The sequence below is a fragment of the Cavia porcellus genome, unplaced genomic scaffold (assembly GCF_034190915.1).
Source record: "Cavia porcellus strain 051 isolate PalLab524CR breed Dunkin Hartley unplaced genomic scaffold, mCavPor4.1 scaffold_28, whole genome shotgun sequence".
Lineage (NCBI taxonomy): Eukaryota > Metazoa > Chordata > Mammalia > Rodentia > Caviidae > Cavia > Cavia porcellus.
Window position 1 is genome coordinate 41,025,106 of NW_026947511.1, and position 27,763 is coordinate 41,052,868.

The 27,763-nt window shown below is 57.4% G+C and overlaps 1 protein-coding gene across 3 annotated transcripts; it reads left to right on the plus strand.

Moving 5' to 3' along the window:
- Positions 1-83: 83 nt before the first annotated feature.
- On the plus strand, positions 84-27,489 carry CUNH6orf132 (chromosome unknown C6orf132 homolog). Of its 3 annotated transcripts, none has more exons than XM_063238874.1 (5): positions 84-1,010; positions 14,032-14,138; positions 21,645-21,720; positions 22,892-25,706; positions 25,867-27,489. In XM_063238874.1, the coding sequence occupies exons 1-5, from the start codon at positions 926-928 to the stop codon at positions 25,955-25,957; spliced, it is 3,174 nt and encodes a 1,057-aa protein (XP_063094944.1). In that variant the 5' UTR covers positions 84-925; the 3' UTR covers positions 25,958-27,489. The 3 variants fall into 3 exon arrangements, with proteins under 3 accessions (XP_063094944.1, XP_063094942.1, XP_063094943.1); XM_063238872.1 differs by lacking the exon at positions 84-1,010 and adding an exon at positions 5,476-5,818; XM_063238873.1 differs by lacking the exon at positions 84-1,010 and adding an exon at positions 5,477-5,818 and having other exon boundaries at positions 21,645-21,705.
- The last annotated feature ends 274 nt before the right edge of the window (positions 27,490-27,763 follow it).

Below are 27,763 nucleotides of genomic sequence, written 5' to 3' on the forward strand. Positions count from 1 at the left end.
GAGTCTCCACCCTCTGTGACGAGTGAGGGCGTGAGGACAGCCCAGGCTCTGCTGCCGGCTTCCATGGAGGAACTGCTGCGGGAGGGCCGGGAGTTACAGCAGTGCCGGGTCTGAAATCCGGACAGCGCTGCTTCAGTGCAGCCGCCTGGGAAGCCGCTCGTCCCACCTTATTTTCCCGGTCCACGAAGCTCCTGGAAGATGGAGACTGCAGCTGAGAGCTGCCTGTGGTGGCACACGCCTGGAACCCCAGCACTCTGACAGGCTGAGGCAGGAAGATGACAAATTCAAGTCCAGCCTGGGTAATTTGGCGATTTAGTGAGACTCTGTCTCAAAGTAAAAAATAAAATTTAGCGATTTAGTGAGGTTGCAGCTCAGTAGGTTCAGTCCCTGCACCCCGAAAAACAAGAGAGAGGCTTGGTCCATACTGCAGGGCTCAGGATGAGGGGACCAGCGTGCCTCTGGCAGCCGCGGCACGGGAAGATCAGCTACCTCCACCTCGCCCCTGTGGCCTCCGTGCTCAGCCGCATCCCAGCCAGGCAAGGAGCAGCTTCTGGGTGGCTGGCACGGGCACCGTGGCCGGCATGCTTTCCAGCGCCTTGATTTCCTTCCATTGCTCAGGCTTTTTCTTGAAGGTTCCATCCCTGTTTTTGGAAGATTGTTCCGTGTCCGCGGACCTGGGCGAACTTCCGGTTTCTGCTGGACCATCACCTTGCCCTCCAGACGGGGTCTCTGTCTTACCTCTCTGCTCCCTGGGATGGGCCCCAAGTGCTCCGACTTCCTGTCCCCACAAACCATGCTCCGGGGCCTCATGGCCAGGTCTTTGTGGTCCCCCCCCCACCCCTTTATTTTGAAGACAGCTTCTTCCTGGATTGCCAAAACTGGCCTCAAACTCCTGGGCTCAAAGTGATACTCCTGCCTCAGTCTCATGATGCCATGCTTGAAAGGGGTCATGGCTCTTTCAAACTACATTTTTCATTGCTGGATGGAACTAAGGGCCTCAGGAATACTAGGTAAGTGGGCTACCACTGAGCTACATATATTCCTTAGATTTTTTCTTTCTTTTTCATACTGGAAATCAAGCCCAAGACCCTTGCAGTGGTTATACACCAGCCCTTTAAAAAAATTTTTTTTCTGGCCATGGTATCATATACCTTGTAATCCTAGCACTGGGAAGGCTGAGGCAGGAGGATAACTGTGAGTTCAAGGCCAGCCCGGGCTACAAAGTGAGTTCAAGGTCAACCTAAAATGCATAACAGAAACTGTCTGAAAAGTGTCTGCTCGTTTTTTTTTTTTTTTTTTTGAGAGGGGTTCTTGATAAGTCACTAAATTGTCCAGGCTGGGCTCAAATTTGTAATCCTCCTGCCTCAGCCTCCCTGAGTGGCTGGGGACTGTGGGTGTAACGCACCACACCCAGTTTAGATGTTTTAGTTTTGCTTTCTGGATATAACAATGTATTTTTAAAAAATGTATGCAAGTCCAGTACTGTTCCACAATGTGGGGTGCATCTCAGAACGGAGTATTTCGTGCTGGAGCCAAGGTGACTTTTAGGCACCCGCTTGGTGCCTGGACCTCTCTGTCAGGAGTCCTTGGCAGATCCTGCTGGCCTCCTGCAGCCTCTGGCAACCTGGCCTCAGCTCAGCACTGCCAGAGTTGCGCAGGGGAGGGGAGGGGGCTCAGAACTGGGCACTGCCTGTGCCAACCCCTCTGTGGGCTGCCTAGTTCTCACCCTCACAGAGCCCCTAACAACCTCGTCCAGCAGCCCAGCCTGCAAGGCGGGGCTTGGGGTAGGGAAACTGTGGCCAAGGTCACATACTCGGAATGGGCAGAGCCAGGAATCGGGCCCACAGTCTCACTGATGGTGCACAGCTCTGGTCCCAGCACTTGGGAGGCTGAGGCAGGAGGATGGCTGTGAGTTCAAGGTCAGCCTGAACTGCATAGTGAGACCCTGTCTCAAACCATCCCCACCACAAGAGAAGAACCTGAGAGGAAAATACAGTGTCCTCCAGGTGTCCAGCCCACTAGACACAGCAGTCCCCAGCCAGGCTCACCTCAGATGTGAGGCCCTTAGGCGAGCCGCCCAGCCCCTTCAGGACAGCATCAAGAGCAGCAGAGCGGTGGGCACTGGGACCCCTGCCTGCTGGCCCGGGCAGGCACAGGACGTGGATCAAGGTGTCAGAAGCCAACGTCATCGTCATCTGCGGGGTGGGTTCACAGCCTGTCACTCGTGTCCCCAGCTGCAGATACCCTTGTGGGGACAAAGGTGTCCCCATTCAGAGCCTGGCCTGGGCTCCGGGGGGAGGGGAAGGTGTGCTGACAGGGCCCGGCCCACCCACATTCCGGAACTGACCAGGCCCCTGAGTCACTGCTGAGCGGGATGTAATTAATTACAGGCCCAGGCTCTCTGCCATTTTGCTGTTTCCTTTCCTGGAGGAGCAGGTGTGGTTAGGTGACAGGTCTTGGTGAGGCAGTGCCAGCTCTTGGGGCCCTCATTCCTGGGGCCCCAGGGAGATAGGACCCCTAAACCTGCCACATAGGCAGAAACTGGAGGGGCTCGTAGGGGTGCTCCCTGCTGAGCCCACCTCCCCTGCAGCCCTCTGGGCTGGATGCTTTACACTTTTTGTTTTGTTTTGGGTTTTTGTCTTTGGTACTGAGGATCCAAATCATGGCCACGTGCTTGCAAGGCAGGTGCTTATGTTGCTGAGCTAAATCTCCAGTCCTTACATTTCTTATCTTACTTTGTTTGTGTGAGTTGCCTTTTTGACACAGGGTCTTACTGTGTAAGGCGAGGCTTGGCCTTGAGCTCACAGCAATCCTCCTGCCTCAGCCTCCACTAGCTTACTAATTCTTCATGAGGAGCCAGGAGAGGTTGTTGCTGGCAGCCTTGTGCCACACACAGACAAAGGCACCCTGAGGACCCTCTCCGCTCCCACTCATTCCCAAGCCCCTCTGTGTCTCTAAGACACAGTCACCACGCCAACAGAGCTGTCTGGTTCCAGTTTGAGCAACAAGTCCTGGTCCCTTCCTCTCCTGCTGGATCAACCAATCAGATGATTAATGAGTAATCAAGAAGCTTCCAGCTGGGCACTGTGATGCACACCTGTAATCCCAGCATCTGGGAAGCTGAGGCAGGAATATCACCATGAGTTCAAGGCCAGCCTGGCTACAGAGTAAGACCCTGCCTGGAAAAATAAATTGAGGCTTCCCTTCCCCCAGCCCTTCCTCTGCCCACTGGCCCTCCCACCAGCTGTGTAGGACAGAACTCAATACACACTGGTCAGGGACTGCACTAGGCAGCAGGGGTCTGTGCCAAACTCTCCTGCCTGCGTATTTCTTTCATCTTAAATATATTTACATTATTTGATACTGTAAAAGGGTGTGATGGCACATATCTGTGATCCTATAGCCTGGGAGGGGGCTGAGGCAGGAGGATCTCAAATTCAAATTAGTGATTCATGGACTGAGTGAGATGCTGTGTCCTAATTTAAAAGGGAAGCAGGTGCGTTTCAGTCAGTGCAAAGGCCCTGGGTTCAGTCCCCAGTGCCATAAAAAAAAAAAGGAGTTTTATTTTTCACCTCTTTATCTCTCCACATCCCTCCAGTAAGCACTTTCATTAACTTTTTAATGACTCTCTGTAACAAAACAAACAAGTGAGACCATAGTTACCAGCCCGGCTTCGCCCAGGACTCAGGATGCTGCCATGAGGCTTGGGTCCCTGCCTATCAGTTCATCTTGGAAATGGCTGGGTGGATGGTGGCGCGGTCCTGCTCAGAGCAGTGTCAGACTCAGCATGAGGACACCTCACCATTGTGTCCCCGCCAACCCCTAGGGACACTTAGTCCTCCCTGACTTTCCCAGCTGTTGCTCTCAGGCCTCCATGCTTGGCCCCGCCTTGCTGTGCAGGGTCCCCCAGTCGCTGCCACCATCTCAAACCCCCGCAGATGTCCCTGCCTTGTCTTCCCAGACAGACTGTGGTGACTGGGACTCGAGGACCAGGTCTGTGACTCCGCTGGCCACGTAGGCACTGGGAACCTAGTGTTGAACTTCTGGGGTCCTGTCCACACTGAGTGGGGGGCTGCTGGTGACCGGGGCCTCTGCTGCCCACAGTGCTGGGCAGCGCTGCACCAGGAGCTGCCCCGTACCCCATGGAAAGAGCAGCGAATGCCTAGGGCATGGGTAGCTGGTGCCCAGGTATCATAGGGCATCCCTGCGTCCTCCAGAGATCATAGAGAAGATGGACGGACTGGTTCTAGAAGCCTCTCTGACCACCCTCTTCATGGGTCACCTCCAGTCCTGGCTCCTTCCCAGAAGCCTCGCTGGACTCCTCCTGTCTCCCCTCCTCTTACTTTCTGTGGGGTGCACTGACGATGGTTTAGTCATTTGTAGTCTGCTACCCCATTCCTATGTACCCCAGCTTCCTGGTGAGACCCCAAAACGCTCTGTGTAGAAAAATTAGGGTAAGGATTATCAAGATCTCACTAAGTCACCGAGTTGTCTAGGCTGGGCTGGAAATAGAGATCCTCCTGCCTCAGCCTCCCAGAGTTCTGGGACCTGGCTTGGCCACCTGTAGAACACTGGGCGTCTTTCTGGAGCACCACCTGACCCTCCGTGGGCCCTCCCCGTCTCTGCTTTTTTCCCTTTTTTGTGACAGGGTTTTACTAGGTAGTTCAGTCTGGTCCTGAACTCACTTTGGAACCCATGTTGGCCTCTCACTCGTGGTGATCCTCCGGCCTCAGCTTCCAAGTGCCGGGATTACAGGAGTGCACTACCACGCCCTTTCTGGTTTTAGATGACCGCAAAATGCCAAGTTAGTCACCCTGCGTCCTCTCCAGGCCTCTCAGGGAGGGGAGTCCCCACCTTCACCGTCAGCAGTTTGCTATGTCACTGTTGGTTCTTTTTCCCTATGGGCATTTCCTCTTGGCTTTTTTTTTTTTTTTTTTTTTTTTCTGTACTGGGCTGGACCAGACCAGGGCCTTCACACTGAACTTCATGCTCAACTCTTTATATTTACAGGGTCTCGTGATTCAAGCTGGTGGTCTTGAACTCACAACATAGTCCAGGTTGGCCCTGAACTCCTGGCAACCCTCCTGTCTCAGCCTCCTGTGTGCCAGGCTCACAGGCGTGTGCCACCACACCTAACCTTCATTTTTTATTTTGAGACTGGTTCTTGCTAAATAGCTAAACTGCCCCTAGCGGGCTGGAACTTGTGATCCTGCTGGGACCGTCCTGGGCCTCCCAGAGTGCTGGGGTTACAGGCCTGAGCCCAGCCCACGCTGGGCAGCTCTGGCCAGGCCTGTCCTGGAGCTGGCGTACCGGTAGTTTCCCAAGCGCTCAGATGGACCTGGTCTCGAACCGCCTGCGGGAGGGGAGTCCCCGGCCTGCCGGGGCCCAGGGGTAGGGGCGGGAACCTGGGGGAGGGGCGGCTTCCCAGGGCAGGGCAGGGGCAGGGGCAGGGCCAGGGCTGGGCGAGGTCCCGGCCTGGTGCCACAAAGGCCTGCAGTGGGAAGGCTCGGAGGAATGCGGCCCGGGGAGTCGGGCGGCGGGCGGGGCTGGGCAGGCGCCGCCCTCACCTGGCCAGGTGGCTCGCATTTCCCGGGAGCGCGGCCGGGCGGGGACAGGCACAGGCACAGGGACAGCGACATGGCCGGGTAGGGCGAGCCGGCGCCCCGCGGCACCATGAAGAAGAGCCCGGCGGTGCCCGGCACCCTCAGCAAGCTCTTCGGGAGGAAGCACCCCAGCTCCACCTCCACGTCCCTCTACGCCACCAACCCGCCCTGGATCTTCACCCAGGAGGCCCCCGACCAGGACACCCGGGACTTCGGTGAGCGCGGCCGCGGCCGGGCGGGGAGGAGCCGCCGCCCACACTCGCTCGGCTCCTGGGCCCCGAGCTGTCCCCCGTCCCCGCCGGCCTCTGCTCCCCGACACTGCTGCGCCCTCAGCCTCCCGGGCAAGTCCGCACGCTGCTGGGTCAGGGCTGCGCCCCAGGTCTAAGGCCAGGGTGCCTGGCTCCCCGGCTGGAATCTCCCAGGGCAGAGACTGGGGATCCCCGGCACCCCACCTTTGGCTACCAACTGATCAGACCTGGGCAAAGTCAGGAGGAGCCCCTGCAGAAGGGTTCCCAGCCTGCTGTGACCCCGCTCATGCAGCACCCCGCCCAGCGCCATCTGAGGGGCTGCAGATGGGACAGCTTTGGCCGAGGTGTCCCCCCTGTGACCCCGGCTGCTGCAGGCCCCAGAAGGTAGCGAGTGTCCCAGCAGGCGCCTGAGCACACACCCGTCCTGCCTGGGTCTGGCTGGGGTCACCAGGCCCCTGTGTATTTCTGCAGTTGCACTCCAGGAGGGGTGGGGACAGGAATTCACTCCTGGTGTGTGGCTCGTGGTTGAGGGGTGGAGTGGTGGCAAACGTCGGCCTTGGCACACGGGTTGCAGTCAAGTAGGGGCACAGGGACAAGAGCACGCGGAACCAGGAGGACTCCACCCCCACCCCTGCCCAGCAGGGATACTCGGTGGCTGTGCGCCTTCCCAGCCCCTGTTCGAGCGATCTTCGGAGCACCAGGGCCAGAGGAGGGCAAGGCCACCCTGGTGGGACGGCAGTACTGGGACAAGCCGGCAGTACTGGGACAAGCCGAGCTGGGAATGTGCAGGGCCTCACAGCAAGGCCCGGTCACCTCCCCAGGCAGAAAGGAAACGTCACACAGCAAACACCCAGGTAGTGCTCCTGGGTGCAAGGTTCCACTCTCAAATCTTTGTGCTGTTGATTTAGGAATCTTTATCTAGAGTCTGGCATTCTTATTAGTTTTTATTTGAAGAAGGAGGAGAAGCAGGCTCAGGGCGGTTAAGTGACAACCCCACGGCACAGACTTTAAATGGCTGAGGCAGGGCCTTCCCCAGAGCGCGAGGTGTGTCAGAGGATGTCCCCAGCCAGCAATGCAGTGTGTATTTATGTTTAAAATAGTTCACTGCAGTAAAAGACATCGCCAGGAGCCCCCCTCAGATACTGCGTCTGGCTTTGAACACACTTAGCTCATTCATTGGTTGTTGCTGTTTTTGTTGGCTTTTTTGAGAGAGTTCTTGCTATGTAGCCCAGGCTGGCCTTGAGCTCAGATTGATCCTCCTGCCTCAGCCTCCTGAGCTCTGGGATTACAGGCATTTGCCGCCACCTGGCTATCCCCATCCTTGTCACTTTCTGAAGTGGGTGTGGAAGTTCTTTTTCCTAAGTGTCGTTAGAAGGGGTACAGCTCGGTGGCACAGCGCCTGCCTGGCAAGCATAGGAGCCTAAGTTCAATTCCCAGGACCAAAAAAAAAAAAAAATAGTGTTATCATGCCAGGTGCCACCCAATAGAAAGGCAGGCTGGCAAACACACGACACTCTGTCCTCACCCACCTTGTTCATGGGCTCTGGCATGGTGTGACTTGTGTCTGTTCCCCAAAGTCAAGATGATCGTGAAACAGAAATCAATTTAGGGCATCAAAGCAGCCACAGCAGCGAACCACAAAACACTAGTGATGAAGAGGACCTCAGAGAAGTGACTGCAGGAGGCTGCAAGAGCTGTGGGATGCCTGAGTTCGAAGCCAGGGGGAGGAATTTAAAACTTTTTAAATGTAAGCAGGCTCTGTGTTTCCCATCACCCCTGCACAGCTCAGTGGTTTTAGGAGACTAGTGGAGCCGTGCAGTCATTGTAACGCAACCTGAGGACAAGTGGTGACCCCAGAGGCCCCCATCCGAACTGAGGCAGGGGCCCAGCTCCTAGCCGAGTTTTGCGGGGGCAGTGACACAAGGGTGCCTGGTGGGGTGCCTGCCTGGGGGGAGGGGCTCCAGCCAGCTGCCCTGTCCTTCCTCTGTTTTACTGCTGGATTCAGTGCCCCAGTGAGAGAAGACAGACTCTGTGCCCTGTCACCAGTCGGACAGGCTGCAGCCCAGGGTGGACCTCCCCTCCCCCCGCCGGACCCCCAGGCAAGGCTGGGCTTCAGCTGACTCAGCCGCTGAGCCTGCACATGGACAGGGGTGTGGACACTCAGACCAGTTGGGTGTTCCCTGGGGTGCCAGTGGGCAGGGCAGAGGCCACCACTCAGGGAGTTTGGGCTGGAGAGGTACACCCGCCTTGGGGTCCTGTCTGTCTGTACCTCAGGGCCGCTGCTTCTGTTCTATGGGGATGGTGTCCACCTGGCGCCATCAAGGAGCAGGGAGAGACTGGCACAACAGCCCTGGACATGTCCCCGCCCGGCCCTCAGGGAGAGTGGGTTGGGTCCCCCGCCCCAGCCCTGGTGCTTCTCTACCACCATGGCCTTGTGTGAGGAGCCTCTACAGATTCAGAGGGGTGGGGATCTGGGTTCCCAGGGGCCCTGGAGTCTGTGACATTGTGGGATGAGATGCTGGCGGGTCTTGGAAAACAGGCTGTGGGGGGAACGGGGGCATCAGACAGGGGCACGTCGGGGGTTAGAGTAAGTGGGAGCCCTGTGCTGCGGCCCTGTAATGGTCTCTGCCCAGGATGGGCTTCCAACAGCAGGTGAGGTGCGAAGGTGGTGCCAGGGAAGCTTCCTTCAAAGAATTTCGCAGCCAGGCCTGGTTCACCTGAATTCTGGGGCCTTGAGGGGCTGGGGTGGGAGGACTGTCGGCATTCCAGGCCAGCCTGGACTAGTGGGACTTTGTCTCGGAAAAAGTGAAGCATCTCTTCCGCATGCACTGAAGGGATGAGGAGGCCTCATGAACGCAGGCACCGTCCAGATGAAGCTTTCTTCCTCCCACAAACCAAACGGGGCTCCGTAGAGGCACATAATTGTGCTGCAAATGCCTGGGAAAGCAGAGATGTGGATCTCTGAGAATCTCTGATAAGCTGCTGGGCTGTGGCCAGATGGGGGCTCCTCCTGGCCCCTTCCTGGGGATGCTCTTATTGGCTGGAGCACTGGGCCTGCCCCTCTGTGCCTCTCCAGTCAAAGTGGTTTCCTCACAACCACTTAGGGCTTCTTTTTTTTTTTTTTAAAAAAACAAAGTCTTGCTGTACAGCCTGGCCGGCCTTGAATTTGAGATCCTTCTGCCTCAGCCTCTCAAGTACTGGGGTTATATAGGCTTAGGGCATCAAACCTAGCTCATGACAATTGTTTTGCTTTGTTTTGCTCTGATTTGAGACAGGATTTCCTATGGAACTCACTGTGTAGCCCAGGCTGGCCTCGAAAGTGTGTGGCAATCCTGCCTTGGCCTCCTGAGTGCTGGGACCCACCACACCCATCTAGGATACTTCTTTAAAATGCAGGTTCCTTGGCTGGGGATTTAGCTCAGCAGCATAAGCGCCTGCCTTGCAAGCAGGCAGTCATGAGTTCGATCCCTGGTACCGATAAAAAGGAAAAAGACAAAAATAAAATAAAATAAAATGCAGGTTTCAGGAGTCCCTCCTCAGGCCCACAAGTCAGGGCCCAGGCCCTGAGAGTCCACCCAACTGCAGGGGAGATTCGTTGTGAAGCCAGGGTGGACAGTCCTGGGTTTCCTTCCCCAGTGGCACCGGGGCACTGGGAACACACTCCTGTAAGGACAATGCGGACACCCTGAAAACAGCAGGGTAGGGAAAGCGACAGCTCCTCACCAGGAAAACCCGGTTCTCTCAGAGGTGGGCGCTGGTTCTGCTGTTCCAGTCCCAGGGTTCCCCTTCCCGCGTCGCAAGCCCAGCAAAAGCCTAGGAAACCGTGAAGCCCAGAGCTGACCACCCACTTCCGCCTGGCAAGCAGCGGACCCGTGCTTTGGAGGGGCAGGAAGGTGACCCCGGTTTACTCCTGGCCGGGGGAGGTGCTTCTTGGCCACTGGGGTACACGCATGCGCACACGCCCTCCCGCGGCCCATTATGTAAGTGCCAGTCTCGCTGTGGTCACCTGCTTCACCCTGCAGACCAGCTTGAGCTGCCCGTTCTCACGCTGCCAATAAAATAACGACAACAGTATCATTATTAGTGTTTACCATTTCGTGACCTAGGCCCTGTGCTAAAGACCACCTAGGACCTTGGGGCGAATCTGTGGCCTCTGTGCATGCAGCCTCGGGCTGTAACCATGGAAAGCTCTGAAAGCTCAGAAGCATTAAGTGGCTCAAAGTCACCTGAGCCAATGGTGGCTCTACATTTATTTAAGTGTCCCCCAAGCCTGGCCACCACCCTCCCCTCCCCCAACTTTTTTTTTTTTTTTTTTTTCACAGAACGGGGGCTGGAACCCAGCACCTACCTCTGCTAGGCCAGGACTCTGCCACTCAGCTGCATGTCCCCTAGCCCCTCTTCTGGGATTGTTTGACTTTTGTTTTTTGAGACGGGATCTTGGTGGCTCATCCAGACTGACCTCAAACTCACAGTGACTGCCTCAGCCTCCCACGGACATACGCCAACATGTCAGGCTCTCCTGCAAAGATCCGATTGGCAGATTGGGCATGAGGCAGTCGTCCCGATGCCCTGGACACTGGACAGCAGGCCTAGCCAGGAAGCAGGGGCCAGTGTGCTGTGCCCCTACTGTCCACCCCACACAGGGCCCTTTCAGCTGCCCACCTCGGGCCTCCTCTCTTGCTGTCCTCCCCTCCTCCCCCTAGACCCACCTTGGCACCCCCGCCCAATCTTCAGTGTCCCCTCTGCCCTTAGACAAAGGCCTCTCTCTGAGCTTGGGTCAGGCCTGCCAGGGCTTGCTGGTACAAACTGGCCTTTGCCGGTCTCACCCTGTGGACCTGCTAATTAGCAAGGAAGGGCCTCATTAAGGTCATTTTTGGGTTACATTCACACGGGCCACCCTGCTGCTCCTCTGCATGCAGTGCAGAAGGGGCTCCCCCTTGGTACCCCGGCCTTGCCCTTCTGCATGGACCACGGTGAGGGAGGAGCAGGAGCCAGTCTCTGCGGGGTCCTGGGTTCCTCCTGATCAGGATATCGGACCCCCACACTGAGTGAGGCCTCTGCCTCTCAACCCTCGAAATCCAGTAAGACCTGAGGCTGGTGTTTGGGGGTCCCTGGTGAGGCAGTGTTCCCCACCCTGACTTCCACCTTCTGCCCAGCTGGCTTCCTTTCCTCTCTTGCATAGTAGGGGGTGATTGGCCCGCTTTGCAGGTGGGGAAACCAAGCCTGAAAGAGAGCCCACGCTTGCCAGGCTCTGCAGACAGGATCGGGTGTGCGCTGGTAGAAACCCGAGACCCTCACCTCCCTCTGCGGGTTCATGCTGCAATCACAGGAGATAGGGAAGAGATGGGCTCCCTTGTCCCCTTGCTGTGCAAGCTGTGTCCGCAGGGAATTGAATTCTAGAGTCAGATCGCTTGGGTAGGCTGCAAAACCTCTCTGTGCCTCGATTTCCTTATCTGTACATTGGGAATGAAAATGCTATTTCCCTGCTGGGCACGGTGGTGCGTGCTTGTAATCCCAGACACACAGGAGGCTGAAGCAGGAAGATTGCAAGTCCAAACCCATCCTGGGCTATTTACATGGGCTCTTAAAGAACTGGATCTGCTTGTCCAGGAGAGGAGCTGGGGCGGAGGTCCAGCCCCTCCCCCTTTGAGCCTCTGTGTCCCCTGTGTAAGGATTCAGGATGATCCCTGTGGCTGTCACTATGAGTATGGGTAGGTGTTCCTCATAATTTGCAAGTGGCATAAGCTGATTCAAGCCAGAAGCCCAAACCCTGGGAGGGAGGCAGGGTGTGGCAAGACAGCAATGAGGACATGGATGACAATGACAAAAGCCACCTGCCATTGCCGAGCACCAGTGTCTGCCAGGGGCATTGCTAACATACTCTGGGGTTTGTCTCATCATCCCACAGCTGTACACCCACTGGGACCACGATCACGATGACAGAGATGCGGAAGCGGGCTCAGACCCCTGGGAGCACTCCCGGGGTACAGGGCTAAGTGACAGAGCAGAGACAGGGACCTAAGTGGCCTCCTAGTGGCCCCCGAGAGCTGGGACCCCAAGTCCTCCCTATCCTCTCCAGTCCCCAGGGCAGGGGGGAGCTGTGCTCTCCAGGTGGAAACCGGAGGTGACAACCTCTTGCTGGGGACCCACAATTACTTTGGAAGCAGATCTGTTTGGATGTTGGGTGACATTTCTGCCAGCCCTGGTCCCTGAGGGTGGTAAGTGAAAATCTTCCTGTAGGGTTTGGCGGAGAGTTTTAGGAACACCTGAGCGCCCTTCGCAGGTCCTGTGGTGTGGGGTCCTGGTGGGGGCGGAGACTGGCGCTGTTTTTTCAGGTTTGGGCAGCTGGGCGCAGAGCTGGGTTTACCTGTTGTATCCGCATTATTAGTGGGTCTGATCTGTTGGCATCAGGGCCTGGAGTTGTGTGATTTGGCGTTTTTTTTGTTGTTGTTGTTGGTTTTTGGTATTGGAAATCGAACTCATGACCTTGTGCTTGTCTGGCAGGTGTTAAATCCCCAGCCCAGGGCTTTTGTTTTGTTGGTTTTATGAGACAGGGTTTCACTCTGCAGTTCAGTTTAGCCTTGAACTCACTTTGTAGCCCAGGCTGGCCTCAAAATCACAGCAAGCCTCCTGCCTCAGCCTCCCAAGCGCTGGGATTACAGGCATGCACCACCACACCTGGTGTTCTTTGTTTTTTGAGACAGGGTCTCACTATGTAGCCTACAGCGGCCTTAAACTCATGGCGACCCTCTCGCCTCAGCCTCCCGAGTGCCAGAATCCCAGGCGGTTTCCTCTGCCTGGAATGGCTCATTATTTCCTTAGCGTCTCCTCCTTGCTGGGTTGCTCAGCTGTGTGGCTTTCCGGGGGTCCTAGGTCCTAGGTAGTGGGCATCGGCATGGCTGTAACTCAGCAGCAGGCGGGAGGACCAGGCCCCTGCAGACACTGAGATGAGAAGAGACAGGCGGATGGCCTGCCAGTGCCCAGGCCATCTCGATGCTGTCCCTGCCACGACCCCACCCAGCCCACGTGTGTCCTCAGATCTGACCTGTCCTGGAGGACACTCCTCTCTGGGATCCTTTTTTCTGATCAGGCCTAACCCATCCCCTCCCCTTCCCCTCCCCTCCCGTCCAGTCCAGTCCAGACTCAGGCCAGCCTTGGTGGTGCTCCCACAGCCTGCTGCACGGCCTTTGTAGAGGTGGCGCCCTGATGTCCCTTGGGAGGCAGCACCCAAGGGCCCTGCATCTCACACTGGGTGCTCCTCAGAGCCTCCAGTCACATCCCAGACTCCGTTCCTCCCAAGGGCAGGGCCGGAGGCTCAGGAAAACCAGGTCAAGCCCATCTCTTGGGTGAGGAGTTCTATGGTTTCCTCACAGTTTCCGGAAGGGGGCACATCTGGGTGGTTCCTCTGGGCTCAGGATCTGCCCTGGCTGCAGAGGAGAAAGTCCCTTGGGGAAGAAAGCCCTCGGCCTCCCCTCCCCTCCCCCCTACTCCCACCCCCTTTGTTCTTCCCCTCCTCCCAGTCCACCGCCTCCCTCCTCTTCCCCTCCCTCCTCCCCTGCCCTTGCAGTCCTGTCCCTGCTGCCTGCCGTGGCCACCCCCTACTCCCACCCAGAGGGGCCCTCTGAAGTCTCCTCCTGTCTCGCGCCCACGGGGAGGGGTGTTTAGGGTTAGGGACCACCAGGCCTGCGGCTGTTCTGCTCCTTTCCTCCCTATCTGAGATAAGCCTCAGCTCTGGCTCCCCCAGGCCAGTTTGCCAAGGGAAGCAGGCTCCGACCTGTCTAGGGAGGTCAGGAGGGAGGTGGCTGCTGGTTCTGGAAGCCCCAGGACTCTGGAGGTGACCCCAGGAAGAACCCCATGTCCCTCCCACAGTGCACTCCAGCGGCCCTGTTTGCACACATACCCTCCGTAGGACCCTTTTTGTGTGTGAGAGACAGTCTCACAAGGGAGCCCAGGCTGGCCTCGAACTCTCTGGGATCCTCCTGCCTCAGCCTTCCAAGTGCTAGGACGACCACACCCGGCTCCATCCATAGAACCTTCCTGTGTCAGAGGGGCTCAGCGGATCGGGGGTGGGGGTCCGTGGGGTCTGGCTTTCTTGCTGCGGACTGCAGGATGGATTCAGTTAGTGACCAGAGGCCTGCTTTGTCCTGTGGCTCACGGAGTCCCCTTGCTCTGCCCAACAGATGGGATCTGTTACGGAGACGCCCGCTTCGACACCGTCAGTGAGTCAGGAACTGCCACGCTGAAGGCCCGGCCACGTGTGCGGCCCCTGCTCACCTTCCTTCCGCTGGTGAGTAAAGAGGCTCTTAACCTGGCCTGGGCCCCGGATGCCCCCTGTGGCCCTCTCTCCCTCCCTGATACCAATTAGGTGGCTCTCCCAGGAAGAAGGCTGGAATTGGGGTGACAGCTCCTCCCTGGTGGAACCCCAGGGATGGCACCTGAGCCTGCCGGGCCCTGCATGGGTGCTGACTGAGCCTGGCGTCCCAGCCTGTGGCAAAGGTGGGCGAGGGACACCGTTAGAGATGGGCCAGCAGGGCGGCTAACGTAGCTGTGAGGTGGTCCTGGAGGACTTCTTGGAAGAGGGGGCATCTGAGCTGCCACACAGCAGTGAACCTTAGGGAGGGGCATTTGAAACAAATTATCTCTGTGGGTCTAAAATCACAGGAAATGAGAGGTGAGGGGAGAGACAGGGCAAGGCTTTGGTTCTGGATAAAAAAGACCAAGACAGATACCCTGTGACAGCTTCTAGTTAAAGTGTGCAGAGTTCCCTAGATGGGGCGTGAGCAGAAACTGTGGGACACCTCCACATTTCCTAGTGGCTTTGTTAAAAAGTTAAAAGACATAGCTGAGGGGCAATTGCTGTGGTCACTCAGTGGCAGGACACTTGTCCTGCCTGTGTTAGGCCCTGGCTTCTGACCCTAGCACACAAAATTAAATAAATAAGAAAAAGAAATAGGGGGCTGGGGATTTAGCTCAGCAGGCATAAGTGCTTGCCTTGCAAGCGCACGGTCGTGAGTTCGATCCCCGGTACTGATAATAAAAAAAATAAAAAGTTAAAAAAAAGAGAAAAAGAAATAGGTTGCCCAGGTTGGACTCCAACTTGTGATCCTCCTGCCTCAGCCTCCCAGAATGCCACCATACCTAGCTGAAATTAACTTTAATCATACATCTTACTTATTAACCCAATAGATTTAAAGGATTATCATTTCAGGATTCAGCCAATATAAAAGAGTCAAGAGATAGATTTACATTCTCTTTTTATCCTGTGTCTTCATAATCCAGACCACTGCCTGGATAGCACATTGCATGACCCACGAGTGGCCCTATGGGGCCAGGGACTGCCTTGTAGGGGGCCCAGACTGCAGTGTGGACAGTCAGCCTCGCAGGTGTCCCAGGCCTAGGCTTGGAGGACAGCAGTGCCGCTGAGTACAGGGCACCTGGTGGACCTCACAGTGGCGACACTTGGAGCCCAGGAGTCACACATTGTGCCCAACACTGCAGGACACAGCCGTCTCACCACTGCCCATCACTGCCCGCCGGAAGCCAAGATTCCACACGAGGCTGACCAAGTGTGACTTTGGCCGCACCTCCACTTCCCCCAGGGCCCTGGGGGGTAAAACTCGAAACCCTGTATTTTCTGCTTACAAAGCAACTCCTGGACGTTATGGACCAGTATAGAAGTACAACACCACGCAGGGTACCGTGACACACACCTGCCATTCCTGCCCTTTGGAGGCTGGGGAAGGAGGATCCCTGTGAGTTCACTGCCAGCCTGGGCTTCCTAACAAGAACCTGTCTCCAAACAGCAAACAAACAAAAGAAAACAAAAGAATCCCAACACCAGGAGGCGTAGTGGGCCTCTAACTGTGGTTCCAGAGATGCCAAAACTGTGCCACAGAATGACCCCATGAATTTCATTCCCCCTCGGAGCATAGTAGTAGCCATGGAAGCATCAGCCCTCTGGAAGATGCGACCCCTCCCCAGCTCGGCCTGTGATTTTGGGGTAACCGAGGACCAGGCCATCATGGGGTGCACCAGAGGGTCCTCCACAGTCCCCAGCAGCAACTCCCTGTTGAAAAGGGGGGAAGCCCTGTTGACTCGGCCTGGCGCCCTTCCCCCCACAAAGGCCACCCACCTTCCTGCATCCCCAGGCTTGAGAGCTGGTGGACACAGGCCCAGGGTGGGAGCAGCTGGGGGAGGGGACCTGGCCTGTGTCACCATCTTCTCTTTCTGGGGCTCCCCTGTCAGGACCCAGCTAGGAGTTGCAAGCTAAATACCCATGTGGCAGATAGGGAAACTGGCTAGACGGGTCCCCAGGGTGCCCGGGGCCATGAGAGTTCCCTGGGTCACCCCACCCTCTGAGTCAGCTGAGCCTGGCTCTGGCTCTGCCCAGGGAGTCTCCCTCCCCCCCCCCCACTGCCAAGGAGTTAGAGCACAAGTTTAAGTCAGCACCTCCCTTCCTCCTCCCATCCTTCCGGGTGAACCAGGCAAGGACGTGATTTTATTTTATTCCTTTTTTTTTTTTTTGAGACAGTGTCTCACTGTGTAGCTCAGAACAACCTTGAATTTACTGTGTAGCCCAGGGTGGCATCAAACTTGGCAATCCTCCTGCCTCAGCCTCCCGAGTGCTGAAATCAGAGGTGTGTGCCCGGCTATGAGACTGTGTCTGTAGGCTTTTGGCTGATCTGGGTGGTTGGTGTTGGAGGAGGGGTTGTGGGTTACAGCAGTCCAGAGGCCTGCCTAAGAGCATGCATCGGGCCCCAGCCCCTTTGCCTGGCCCCTTACAGTGAGGCTTCAGTCTGAGCCTCCCAGGCCATCTGCACCCCTGTCCTAGCCTACAAACAGCTGCCCCTTGGCCACCCTGGGGCTCAAGCGAGGACCCCAGGGAGCTCTGAGGTGAGGACCAGGGAGGGAGCCCCAAAAGGGTCTGGAGGGTTTGAACAGGGACTTCTGGAGTCCAGGCTAGAAGGGGCGGGTCTCCAAGGTCATCTCCCTTGATCCTTCTGGCTCCTGCACTGGAGAAGGGCATGGCTGGGCCCCACAGCACAGGACCTAGCAGGGGTCCCAGGAGCCTGGGTCTGAGGGTCCCTCTGCATGGCAGAAGCATGGCACCTTGCGAGGATCCAATGCGGCTGAAGAACCAGGGAGGCTTGGGGGCCCTGGGGTTCTTTAATTAAAAAACACTTCCTAGGAGCTCCCTGGGGAGCACAGCCCTTCTCTGTAGGCTGCACCAGCTGAAGACCTGGGGTTCGGGGTGGGGAGGTAGGGGAATTGAAGGCCCCTCCCCAGACTACAGCCTGGCTCTGGCCCCGATGGGAGGGAGGTCTGTATTCTGTGATGTGCAGCTATCTCAGCGCCCAACTGCTCCGGCCCTTCTCGGCTTGGCTGGGCTCCAAGGAATCGCAGGCATGAGGATGTGTGTGTGAGGAGGCCAGCAGGGTATGCAGGGACCATGGGGGTGTGACCCCGCCCCCAGCTCCCAGTGGGATGAACAGCAGGCTCCACCCCCATCCATTACACCAGGAAGATGAGCCCCTCCCCCACAGGCCAGTGCTTTGCCCCACCCTCCTCTCAGCCTGAAAACCTTACTGATGCAGAGGCCCTGGAGACGCCCATCTGCTCAGGCCAGCCAGGCAGACACGGACAGAGCACCCCTGGAGAACAAGGCCAGCGACTAACTCTGAAATGCACGTCTTCCCATTCAGCCACCCAAAATTTTAAAAAATTATAACTGCACTGGGTGGTTTTTCTTTAGATGATGAGTGGAATTCTTCAGTGTTGAGGACCAGACAGAGATTGAGCTTATGTCCGCCGTGGGAGATTTGCATGTGAACCCCGTGTGGCCACCTTAGCTCTGGGCATCTTCTGGGTGTGGGGACCAGGAAGTGCTGAGGCCCAGTGTCGCCAGGCTCTGTCCCCTGGGCCAGCACAGAGGGCGAAGCGGCCCTGACAGTGGCCACTCAGTGCTCATCCCCTGCCCTGTGCTCTGCTGTCCTGATTAGGGTCCACCTGCTCTTGACGTGGCCGCCACCCTCAGAGGCCACACCTGCCTGAGTGCCTCACAGTTTTCCTGTGGATGTTCTTAACTTTTTACTTTTTTATTTTTGCTTTTCTGCCCTGGGGATTGAACCCAGGGCTTTTGCACTGAGCTACATCCCCAGCCCTTTGTTTCATTTTGGGCAGCATCTCTAAGTTGCTAAGCTGCTCAGGTTGGGTTCAGACTTAGGATCTTCCTGCCTCAGCATCTTAGAGTGCTGGGGGCTGAGTTCAGGGCCTTACACATACTAGGCAAGTGCTCTACCATTCAGCTACAGCCCCACCCCAGTTTTTAAAAAACTATAAAACATGTAAAATTTATCTTTTTTTTTTTTTTAGACAGGGAAATTCAGTTATTATGTAGTTCAGTCTGACCTTGAGCTCACTGTGCAGCCCAGGCTGACCTTGAACCCATGGAGATCCTCCTACCTCAGCCTCCTAAGGCATGGGTCACCACATCCATCAAATGTATCATTTGAAGCATTTTAAAATGGCATTAAGTGTGTAACTTCCTTTCTGACAAACCCTAGTATGCAGAAACCTTGCAGCAGAGTTACAAGGAATCCCCTAGGAGCCTGGGGGGATTATGACCACATTTTGTTAAATTTTTTCTTTCTTCCGGAATCCCCTAGGAGCCTGGGGGGATTATGACCACATTTTGTTAAATTTTTTCTTTCTTCCTTCTCTTTGTGTGTGTGTGTGTATATACATTTTGTTTCTTTTTTTTTTTCCTGGTACCGGGAATGGAACTCACGACCGCCTGCTTGCAAGGCAGGTGCTTATGCCGCTGAGCTAAATCTCCAGCCCCTACATTTTGTTTCTTTCTGAGCTGTTGAAGAGCAAGTTGAGACACTGTGTCCCTTCATTCCCCATAGTTTAGGGGCTATTTCCATTCTGTAGGATTGGAGATCTGGAACATTCTGGAAGTTAGTGTTGATACAACAGCGTGGTTACCTGAGGTACTGTTTATGTTCATTATTGCCAGTTGCCGCAGGAATGCCCTTCCTGGTACACCCGTACCCCACAGAGCCCTCTTTACCGTTTTTGGTTTTTCCCCATTTAGTTAGGCTGACATCCATATAACAGTGGTCCTCCTGCCTCGGCCTCTTGAGTGCTGGGGTCACAGGCATGTGCCACCACACCTGGGAAAATCCTCCTCTTAGTTTAGTGTTATTTAGTGCTGTTTTTCTTTTTTAAATTGCTGTTTTTAACACAGAGCTGTGGAGCGGAGGCTGGCCTTGAACTCGCTGGCCAAGGCCTCTTAATGAGGTTTCTCTTGGGTTCTTGGAGCTAAAGGCGAAGGGCAGGAATTTCGGCACCTGTGGATACCACTGTCACATCTACTGTGTCGCTCCCAGGCTGGCCCACTGGATGCCACCTGCTTCCCAAAGTTTTTCTGAGAGGAAGGCTTAAAGGCCTTGGTGTTTGCCTCCCGTTCCCCACAGAAGGGGCTGCTAGGGGCCACAGAGCTTCCCAGAGGTTCTGAGTGCGATGCTGGGTATGGCCTGGGGCCCCTCTTGTGGGTTGAGTCACCTAAAATGCCAGAGCTCTGCCTGCGCTGATGACAGCCACTTAGAGCCAGACTTCCGTCCTGTGTTTGCAGAGTGCTTTAAGATCAAGCACGTGCAAGGTCCTGGGCCCCATCCCCAGCACACCATGAATAAAAACAAAACCATCAGTCAAGGCTAGGGGAGGTGGTACAATCCCAGCTGCTCAGAAAGCTGAGGCAGGAGGATCTTGAGTTGGAAGCCAGCCTGGGCAGTGTGTTGAGGCCCTATCTCAAGATGTAAAAGGCGGGGATGAGGATTGTAACTCGGCGGGAGAGCAGGCTGGGTTCAACCCTCAGCTCTGCAGAAACAAGCAAGGAAAACAAAATCAAAAGAGAGGAAAGTCTGCATGGGCTGTGAGCTCCTCCCACACCTTCCTGGGCACATAATTACTGCCGGGAGCCAGGGAGGGCCTTTTAGGGTTCAGGATCCTAGCTTTGATGCTAGGATCTCAACCTTCTAGGGGACAGAGTACAAAGAGTTGATGAGCTGGGTGTGGAGGCTGAGGCAGGAGGATCGCACCGAGTTCCAGGCCAGCCTGGGCTACCAAGTAGCTCAAGGCCAGCTTGAATTGCGTAGCGAGAACCTGTCTCAAATATATTTAAAAAAAAAATTGATGGACTGACCCTGCTCCTGGGCTGGAGATGTTAGGTTGTTTGTCCCTAATTGCGTCTCTATTCTTATGTTTTGGTTTTTCGAGACAGGGTCTTGCTATGTAGCCCAGGCTGGCCTTGAACTCAAAGTGATCCTCCTGCCTCAGCCTTTCAAGCGCTGGGATCACCATGCCCTGTTCTGTTTTCACAAGGGGGGTGGGCAACTGGTGAGGGGCACACAGGAGAGATGAGGCGACATCGGTCAAGCTGTTGGGTTGTGCTGGCACATGGCACACACATGACTGTTTCTGACGTCACCATCCCCATCCGGATCCTGAAGGCCCAGTTTGCTTCAGGTCAGAACCAGGACACAAGGCCCCGTGAGGGTCACTCAGTGGTGACCTGCATGCCTGTGGCATTGGGGTTTTGGATGGCACAGGCCCTGTGCTCTGCTCCTGGGTGGGACAAGCAGAGGCACAGAAGGATGAGGTGATGGAGCGAGGCCATCCAGGCTCCAGGGTTGTTTAAGAAAGGAAAGGGAGGGGGCTGGGGATTTAGCTCAGCAGCATAAGCACCTGCCTTGCCAAGCAGGCAGTCGTGAGTTCAATCCCTGGTACCGATAAAAAGGAAAAAGACAAAAGAAAGGAAAGGGTTGAGCAAGGAGGTGTGCATCTGTAATCCCAACACTCAGGAGGCTGAGGCGGGAGGATGTCTGAGCTACCCAGGGAGACCCAGTCGCACCAAACCTCACCAAAACAAAATGAACTAAAATAAGGACAGGGACGTTTAAGAAGGGCTGGGGATGTAGGTCAGAAGCCAGGAACCAGAAATGGGTCTGGTGCTTGCAGAATCCAGTGCTACACCAAGGGAGAGGCCAGGCTGGAGCGCAAGGTGGATGTGACAGGTGTCCGAGGGAGACGCGCTGGCTGGGACCGGAGGTCTGGTCATCGAGAGCCAGGAAAGGCACTGCCACTCCCCACAGGGCCAGGTGTGCGGACCTCAGTGGCATGGAGACGTCCATCTGGGGAGCAGTGGGATGCAAAGTGTGTGGGCCGGGCACTGCCGTTAGAGAGCCAGGGGCTCTGTGGCAGGGGTGGCACCCGGCCCAGCTGGATTTCATCATCTGTTCTGTGAAAACCTAATGAAAACTGGCAGGGGGAGGAGGTGCTGAGGGGCTGGCACCTTTCACGATGGTGGGTGCCTCTGTGTGCACGCTTAGTTGAGGTAGGGTCCTTCGCCGCTTGCAGACCCCGTGCCCGCAGGCTGGCCTAGTGGATGGGGTGGACGTGTCCTCAGTGGGGTCAAGCAGGACGCCGTGTCTGTCTTTAAACACAAGCACGAGACCCGGTTATGCACTGGGAGCGCTGCCCTGTGTCCCTCTGAAGGGCAGGGGCCCCACACTGGCTGCAGCCTGCAGAGCAGGGCCACCAGGAGGGACGAAGTCCACCGTGCCCCATATCCACCTTCTCCAAGCCACCTGTTCTGGTTTCAGTGAGCTTGAGACCGAGATTACACCCGCGACACCCTGTGAGCTTCAGGCATTGGTGGCCCCAATGCAGTGACTTAGAAATTAATTATCTGTCCTCTCCTTGTCCCTGTTCTCTCTCTGGTCCCTTTCAGAATGCCCAGGAGAACCATGGACTGGCTGTGCCCACACCCTCTGTCCCTGAAGACTTTGCAGGTAAATATGTGACAGGTAAGAGGACTCTGGGGCTGGGGCTCGTCCCATCTTTCTTTCCTCCTTTGGCTCCGAATTCAAAAGCCAAGCATGGAGTTGCGCGTGGTGATGTATACCTGTAACCCCAGCATGCGCTCTGGGAGGCTGAGGCAGGAGGATCCCTAATGTAAGCCTAGCCTAGGCAACTTAGTGATACAGAATCTGTCTCAAAATAAAAAGTGAAAAATGTTTTTTAAAAGTTCAGTGACAAGGGGCTGGGGATTTAGCTCAGCGGCATAAGCGCCTGCCTTGCAAGCAGGCAATTGTGAGTTCGATCCCTGGTACCGATAAAAACGAAAAAGACCAAAAAAAAAAAAAGTTCAGTGACAGAACCAGTGTCACTAGACAATCCTGGCTTTGAGCCCAGCGCCCCCCACCTGGGCTCTGCTTTCCTGGGCAAGTCCCCCAAACCCTCACGGCTCTGTTTCCTTTTGGGGCATCAGTGAATATTGGAGGGAATGTAAGTCACACAGCTGCTCAGGACTGGCTGGGAACTTCCCGTGTCACTCACAGGAAAGGCCTTGTGAGGGCCCCAGGGTCTGACCCTGTCCCTCAGCACCCTTAAGGTGCTCCAGGAGTTGGCCTGCTACCTCTGCCCAGAAGGCTCCGCTGGACACCTTGTCATTCCCTCCCTCCCTCCCTGTGTCCCTGTCAGGGATCCCCGAATGCTCTGGCTCCCGTCTGTCCTGTCGGTCTTCCTGCAGCACACACCCTCGTGGTGATCATTTCTAACGGGTCTGCGTCTCATCGTCCCCTGAAGGCATCCACTTGAGAGAGTGCCAGCATTTCATCTTGTCTGGTGCTTTGTTACTGTCTTTTTGTTTTGTTTTGTTTCCATTTTGTTTGTTTTTGACACAGTCTCACTGTGTAGCCCAACCTGGCCTCCAACTCAAGGGGATCGTCCTGCCTCAGCTTCCTGAGTGCTGGGTCAAAGGTGTATACCGCCGTGCCCAGCTGGTGCTTTGTGTACTGCTATATCCCAGCTCCTAACTCAGCATCCAACAGTCTGGGTTCCCTGTGGCTGTCAGCAGCAGCCCTTCCTCAGATCCTCGCTCTGCTAGGCCCCAGGCCGAGGGAGGGGACCCATGTGAGCTGCTGACAGGGATGGTGCTGCCTCCCCTCCCATTACTGCCTCTCTCTCTTCTTTCAGGTGGCAGCTCGCTGGTCAATGGCAGCCTTCGGCTCTACAGCTCTGTGGGGGACCTGAGGCCCGAGCCCTATGGCCAGGACACTCTCATCCCCCCTCCTCCCCCAGGCCCGGCCCCAAGGCCACCCCAGGACTTGCCACAGCCTGCAGAGGAGTCCTCGCCACCACCACCCCCTTCCACAGCTCCCCCACCTCCCCCGCTGCTGGTGGAACCTCTGCCACCACCACCACCCACCATGGCACCCCCGCCACCCCCTGGCCTGGACACCCTCTCCCCACCGTCCACACCCAGCTTGCCCGACTTCATCCCTCCCGCACCTCCCTCAGTGACTCTGACCCCACCACCACCCTCTGTGCCAGCCCCACCCCCCCCAGTCCCCGCGTCTCCTCAAACACAGACACAGGAGACTAACCTCTTCCCCTCTGGGGGGGTCACCAAGTGGACATCAGAGGTGGCCTTGAATGGCAGACAGCCTGAGACCCCCAGAACCAGCCCCCCCAGGAGCCCTGCCGAGCCGAAGAGACAGCACCCTGAGACCCACCTCACTGTCCCCCGTTCATCCAAGGTGCCTCCCCCGGCCCCAGTGCGGACTTCATCTATCCCAGCTCTGGAAGCCCAGTGGGCTCCCCCAGAGGAAGAGGGAGCCATCAAGAAGGCCCCCAGCCGCCTCCCACTGCCCCCCAGCTTCCATATCTGCCCTGCATCCCAGGTGTACTCTGACAGAGACCCTGAGCCAGACCATTCTAGGGAGTCCCAGCCCAGGGCTCCACCCAGCCCAAGCCTCAGGCAGGCGGAGTCCCCCACAAATGAACCACCTGGGCCTCCGCCCCCTGCCCCTCCCCCATCCCCTCCTGCACTCCCCCCACCTGCACCCCCGCTTCCCCCTCCACTGCCTTCTGCTGAGCAGGCAGTCCCTCCAGCCACCGGACTGCCAAAGCACCCCAAATCTAGCTTCCCACCTCTCAAACCCACCCCCAAATCCAAACCTAAACTCCCAACTCCAGAGCCTGTGGCCTCCTCAGAGCCCAAAGACTGGCGCGATCCCGGGCAGCTGGAGCAGCTGCGGAGCCAGCTGGCTGCCTATCTCTGCGGGCCCAAGAGGGAGGACAGAGCCCTCGGTCCCAGGCCAGGCCCTGCGGGGGTCACTCAGGACAAGGAGGCCAAGAAGGACCCAAGTGCCCCAGCAGAGGCGACCTCCCGGAGCCTGCCTGACAAGACACTCCTGGGTGGCCCTGACAAGGGTCTCAGCCTGCCTCTGCCCCCAGTAGACTATGACCCTCAGGACACCCCCATGCCCAGCGTCCAACAGATCCGGAAGGAGCTGGAGGCTCGGCTGTCTGCATCTGCAGAGAAGGACACCAAGCTGGGTGTGGGCTCTCTGCCTCCCAAACCTCGGCTGGAAGTGGGGCGCAGCTTGACCAATGGGACCGATCATGGCAAATTCCCCAGGCCTGTGGCCAAGGAGCCACTACCTCTGTCTACCACCCCTCAGCGGGCCACACCACTGCAGTCCACGGCCACCCCTGGGCCAGCCACTGCCCCCAAGGGGACCCCTGGGTCAGCCATGTCATGCACGAGCACTTCGAAGCCCACCATAACATCCCGCCTGACAGCAGAGAAAGAGCCAGGCCCAGCTGAGCGAGGTGGGCAGCGGGCACAGCCAGAACCTCAGGAAGGTGAAGCGCCCTCCCAGCCAGGGGCAGACCAGCCTACAGTATTGGTCACCACCGGGCCACCAGCACCCAAGATGTCCCCAGGTCAGGAAGAAGTGCCACTCCTCTACAAGCCCCACAGCCACCAGAGCAGCCCCAGCCGCGAGGTTGCCACAGAGATGCCCACGCCGGCCGGAGGAACGGTCACAGGTCCAGCAGGGCCTGCAGAGTTGAGGGAACCTCAGGACCGGCCAGCCGCATCCCAAGGCCCACTCCGACCTGCTGACCAGCTGCTTCGGCACCCGGTGACTGGGGAGGTGGTGGAGCGTGGGTCCCCAATGGCCCTGCTCCTGGCAGCCAGGCAGAGGGCCCAGAAGGGGCGGCCTGGCGGGCTGGCCCAGGGTCGATCCTCCTTGCCCGGGAGCCTTCGAGGACACATTGGCCCACCAGAGCCCAGGTCAGACAGCATCTTCTACACAGACTGCAAGCCCCACTCGTTCACAGTGGTCCCCAAGTCGCCGAGGGTGGCGGAGAAGGCCATCCTGTTGCCCACGTCAGCACGGCCTGAGGTGCCCAGTGAGCCAAAGCCCCCGGAGAGCACAGAGCCAACCTCACCGCCTCGGTGGACAGCCATGCAGCCCCGTGCCTCCCGGGAGACCTGGGACAGACCTGTCCCCTCCAGCCTCCCGCAGGACCCCTTGTTTCCCCGGTCTCTGTCATCCCCGCCTTCCCCTTTCTGCAGGAGGCAGGATGAGAGCGAGGAGGAGTTCACTTTCGAGGTCATTCCACCGCCTCCTGAGTTCAGCAACGACCCCGTTCCCTCACCGCCCAGAGACCCGGGGCACCCGCCGGCTCTGGCCTTCCCACGCGCTCTGGCCTTCCCCCGTGTCCCAGAGCGCAGCTCGCCTGGGGGCCGCTCACTCATCAAGAAGCGGTTGTATGTGGGTGAGGCACCCCGTGCCCCTGGGCCTGGCCGCATCCAGGGCACCCCCAACGGCCCAGCACCACGCCGCATCCCCTCGGGCGGGTGCCCACACCCTGCTGCAATCCACGGCCGGCCGCGGGTGTCTCTGGAGGGCACTGTGGCACGTGGCACCAGTGATGCCAAGTACAGAGTACCTGGGGACACAGCAGGAGAGCACCCCCTGGCACCCGCCACAGGCAGGTAAGCTGGGGCTAGGCTGGCAGGGGCAGGGTGGGAGGACTGGGGAGGCAATGCTTCAGGCCATCGGCCTCTAAGTCCAGAGGGACAGGAGGGCACCTGGGCTGGTGCCCTGGGGCACATGGCAGCACATGAACCTCACAGCTCTCTCCCCTCCCTCCAGGTCGCACGTCAACACGTTCACCGTGAGGCCTGGGACGCGCCATCCCATCTCCTATGCCTACCCCTGCGCCCACCGGAAAGCCATGTCCTGAGCCTTTGGCTCTGGGCTCCACTCTGAGGGGTTGGGCCTGGGAATCTGTCGCTGTTGGGGGGTGGGAGGGTCCAAGCAGGTGTCAGACAGCCTGATCCAGACACAGACAAGTCTTCATTCTGAAGACAGTCAGACGACAGGACGACAAGGCAGCTGGAGGGCTGCGCTTCTCAAAGCTCGGTGTGGGTGCAGCTGTGGATCCTGCAGATAGGGGTGGGGAGGGTGCAGAGGGAGGAGAGGACAAGTCCTGCTGGCCCTGAGCTTCCACTCTGGTACTGTTTGCTATAGTGAGTCAGAGTCACTGAGAACAGTTCTTGGAGCTGGCCTACTGAACAATGGGGTGCCGGGCATGACAGGGATCAATTCCCAACCTCTAGCTCCATGGAGGCCCAGGGTAGGAGACTTGGTGTGCACAGACAGGAGACTGAGCATGAAGGCTGCTTTGCTGTTTAGACCCGAGCAGCACTTGGGATTGGGCCCAAGGAGCCAGGAGGGCTGGGGCCTGACCACCGAAGCCTGAGTAACCTTCCTTCCAGGCCCCAGTGTTACTTGTGCAGGCCACGATGCTGGCCAGCCTCAGAAGATAGGCAGAGAGGTCGCTGCTGGCAGGGAAGGCATTTCGGGAAGTCACGAGTGGCAGGACTGGCCCGTTCAGAGCAAAGGTGACCTATCTGTGTGGTGAACACTTGTCCTTTGCCCTGAAAGCCCAGGCTGATGCCTGTTTTCCAGTGAATTAGAACCACTTATGAAGTCCAGCTTGGCCTGACATCAGGAACAATCATGTTTGCTCCCAGTGTCATCTCCAGGTTGGGGACCAGGGATCAGGAGGAAGGGCGAGGAGTGGCCTGTCACAGGGGCAGCCAGGCAGCAGCTTCCCTTGGAGCAAGACGTGGGTGCTTTAGCCAAGGTCGTGGGCTGCAGAGACAGACAGTAGATGAGCCACTTCTGGGGAGAAAGCGCCTGAGTGGCTCCGGCCAGCCAGGGAGAGGACAGCAGGCAGCTCGACCCAGTGCTGGCCCTTGCTGTAGAATATGCCTGCATTTCATAAAAGAGTTCACTAATTCATCTGCTCTGTTGGGACTTGAGGAGAGAGGTGTGGCCGCCCAACTCCAGGTCGCCCTGGGGTGGGCGCGGGGAGGCTTGCTCTCACTTGGGAAACATGAGCCAGTTGAGACTGGCCTCCCGCTCTGCGGCTGAGTGCTGATCAGAGCTCCTGGGTGTGGGAGATGCAGTCAGTTGTGCTGTCTCTCACCCCAGGTTTCCCTGTTCTCCAAATAAGGAGAGCCAAAGGGTGGGTATAACAACCGTGTCCTTCAGCGAGGCTCTTGGACTGTGGGAAGCCTCGTTTCTTCCGGACCCGACAGCCAAGTTCACCTCCGAAGGCTGTGAGGATGGGAGACGACGGTGGCACACTCCTGACGAGGATTCGGTGGCTGCTGGGCACCGGACACTGGCCATGGCACAGACCTGGCTCCTGTCTCAGCAATAGTGGAGGAGAGAATAAAAAGATGGGATGGCAGCATCACAAGTGAAGCTGGTGCTGCCTGTGATCTCAGCACCGAGTCCGTGTCGTTGGGGAAGAAGGGTGTAAGCCCCAGGAGGGCGCTGAGGTTCAGAAGAGTCCACTGATCCTACGCTGCCCTGCACGCATTTGCCCCGTCCCGGTTGGACGGCCCAGACTTCAGGGCAGGGACGGTGGAGACTGCTGGGCCGCCTGGGAATTCCTGGGTGGCACTACCACACCTGGCTGCACCCTGGTTTCTGCAGCCTCCCGGGTGGGCCCAACCCCACAGGCCAGAACCCCCAC

Coding starts and splice junctions, on each gene's coding strand:
- CUNH6orf132 (XM_063238872.1), top strand. CDS start 5,674: ATGAAGAAGAGCCCGGCGGTGCCCGGCACCCTCAGCAAGCTCTTCGGG. Junction 5,819..14,031: donor CCAGGACACCCGGGACTTCG/GTGAGCGCGGCC, acceptor TCTGCCCAACAG/ATGGGATCTGTTACGGAGAC. Junction 14,139..21,644: donor TGCTCACCTTCCTTCCGCTG/GTGAGTAAAGAG, acceptor GGTCCCTTTCAG/AATGCCCAGGAGAACCATGG.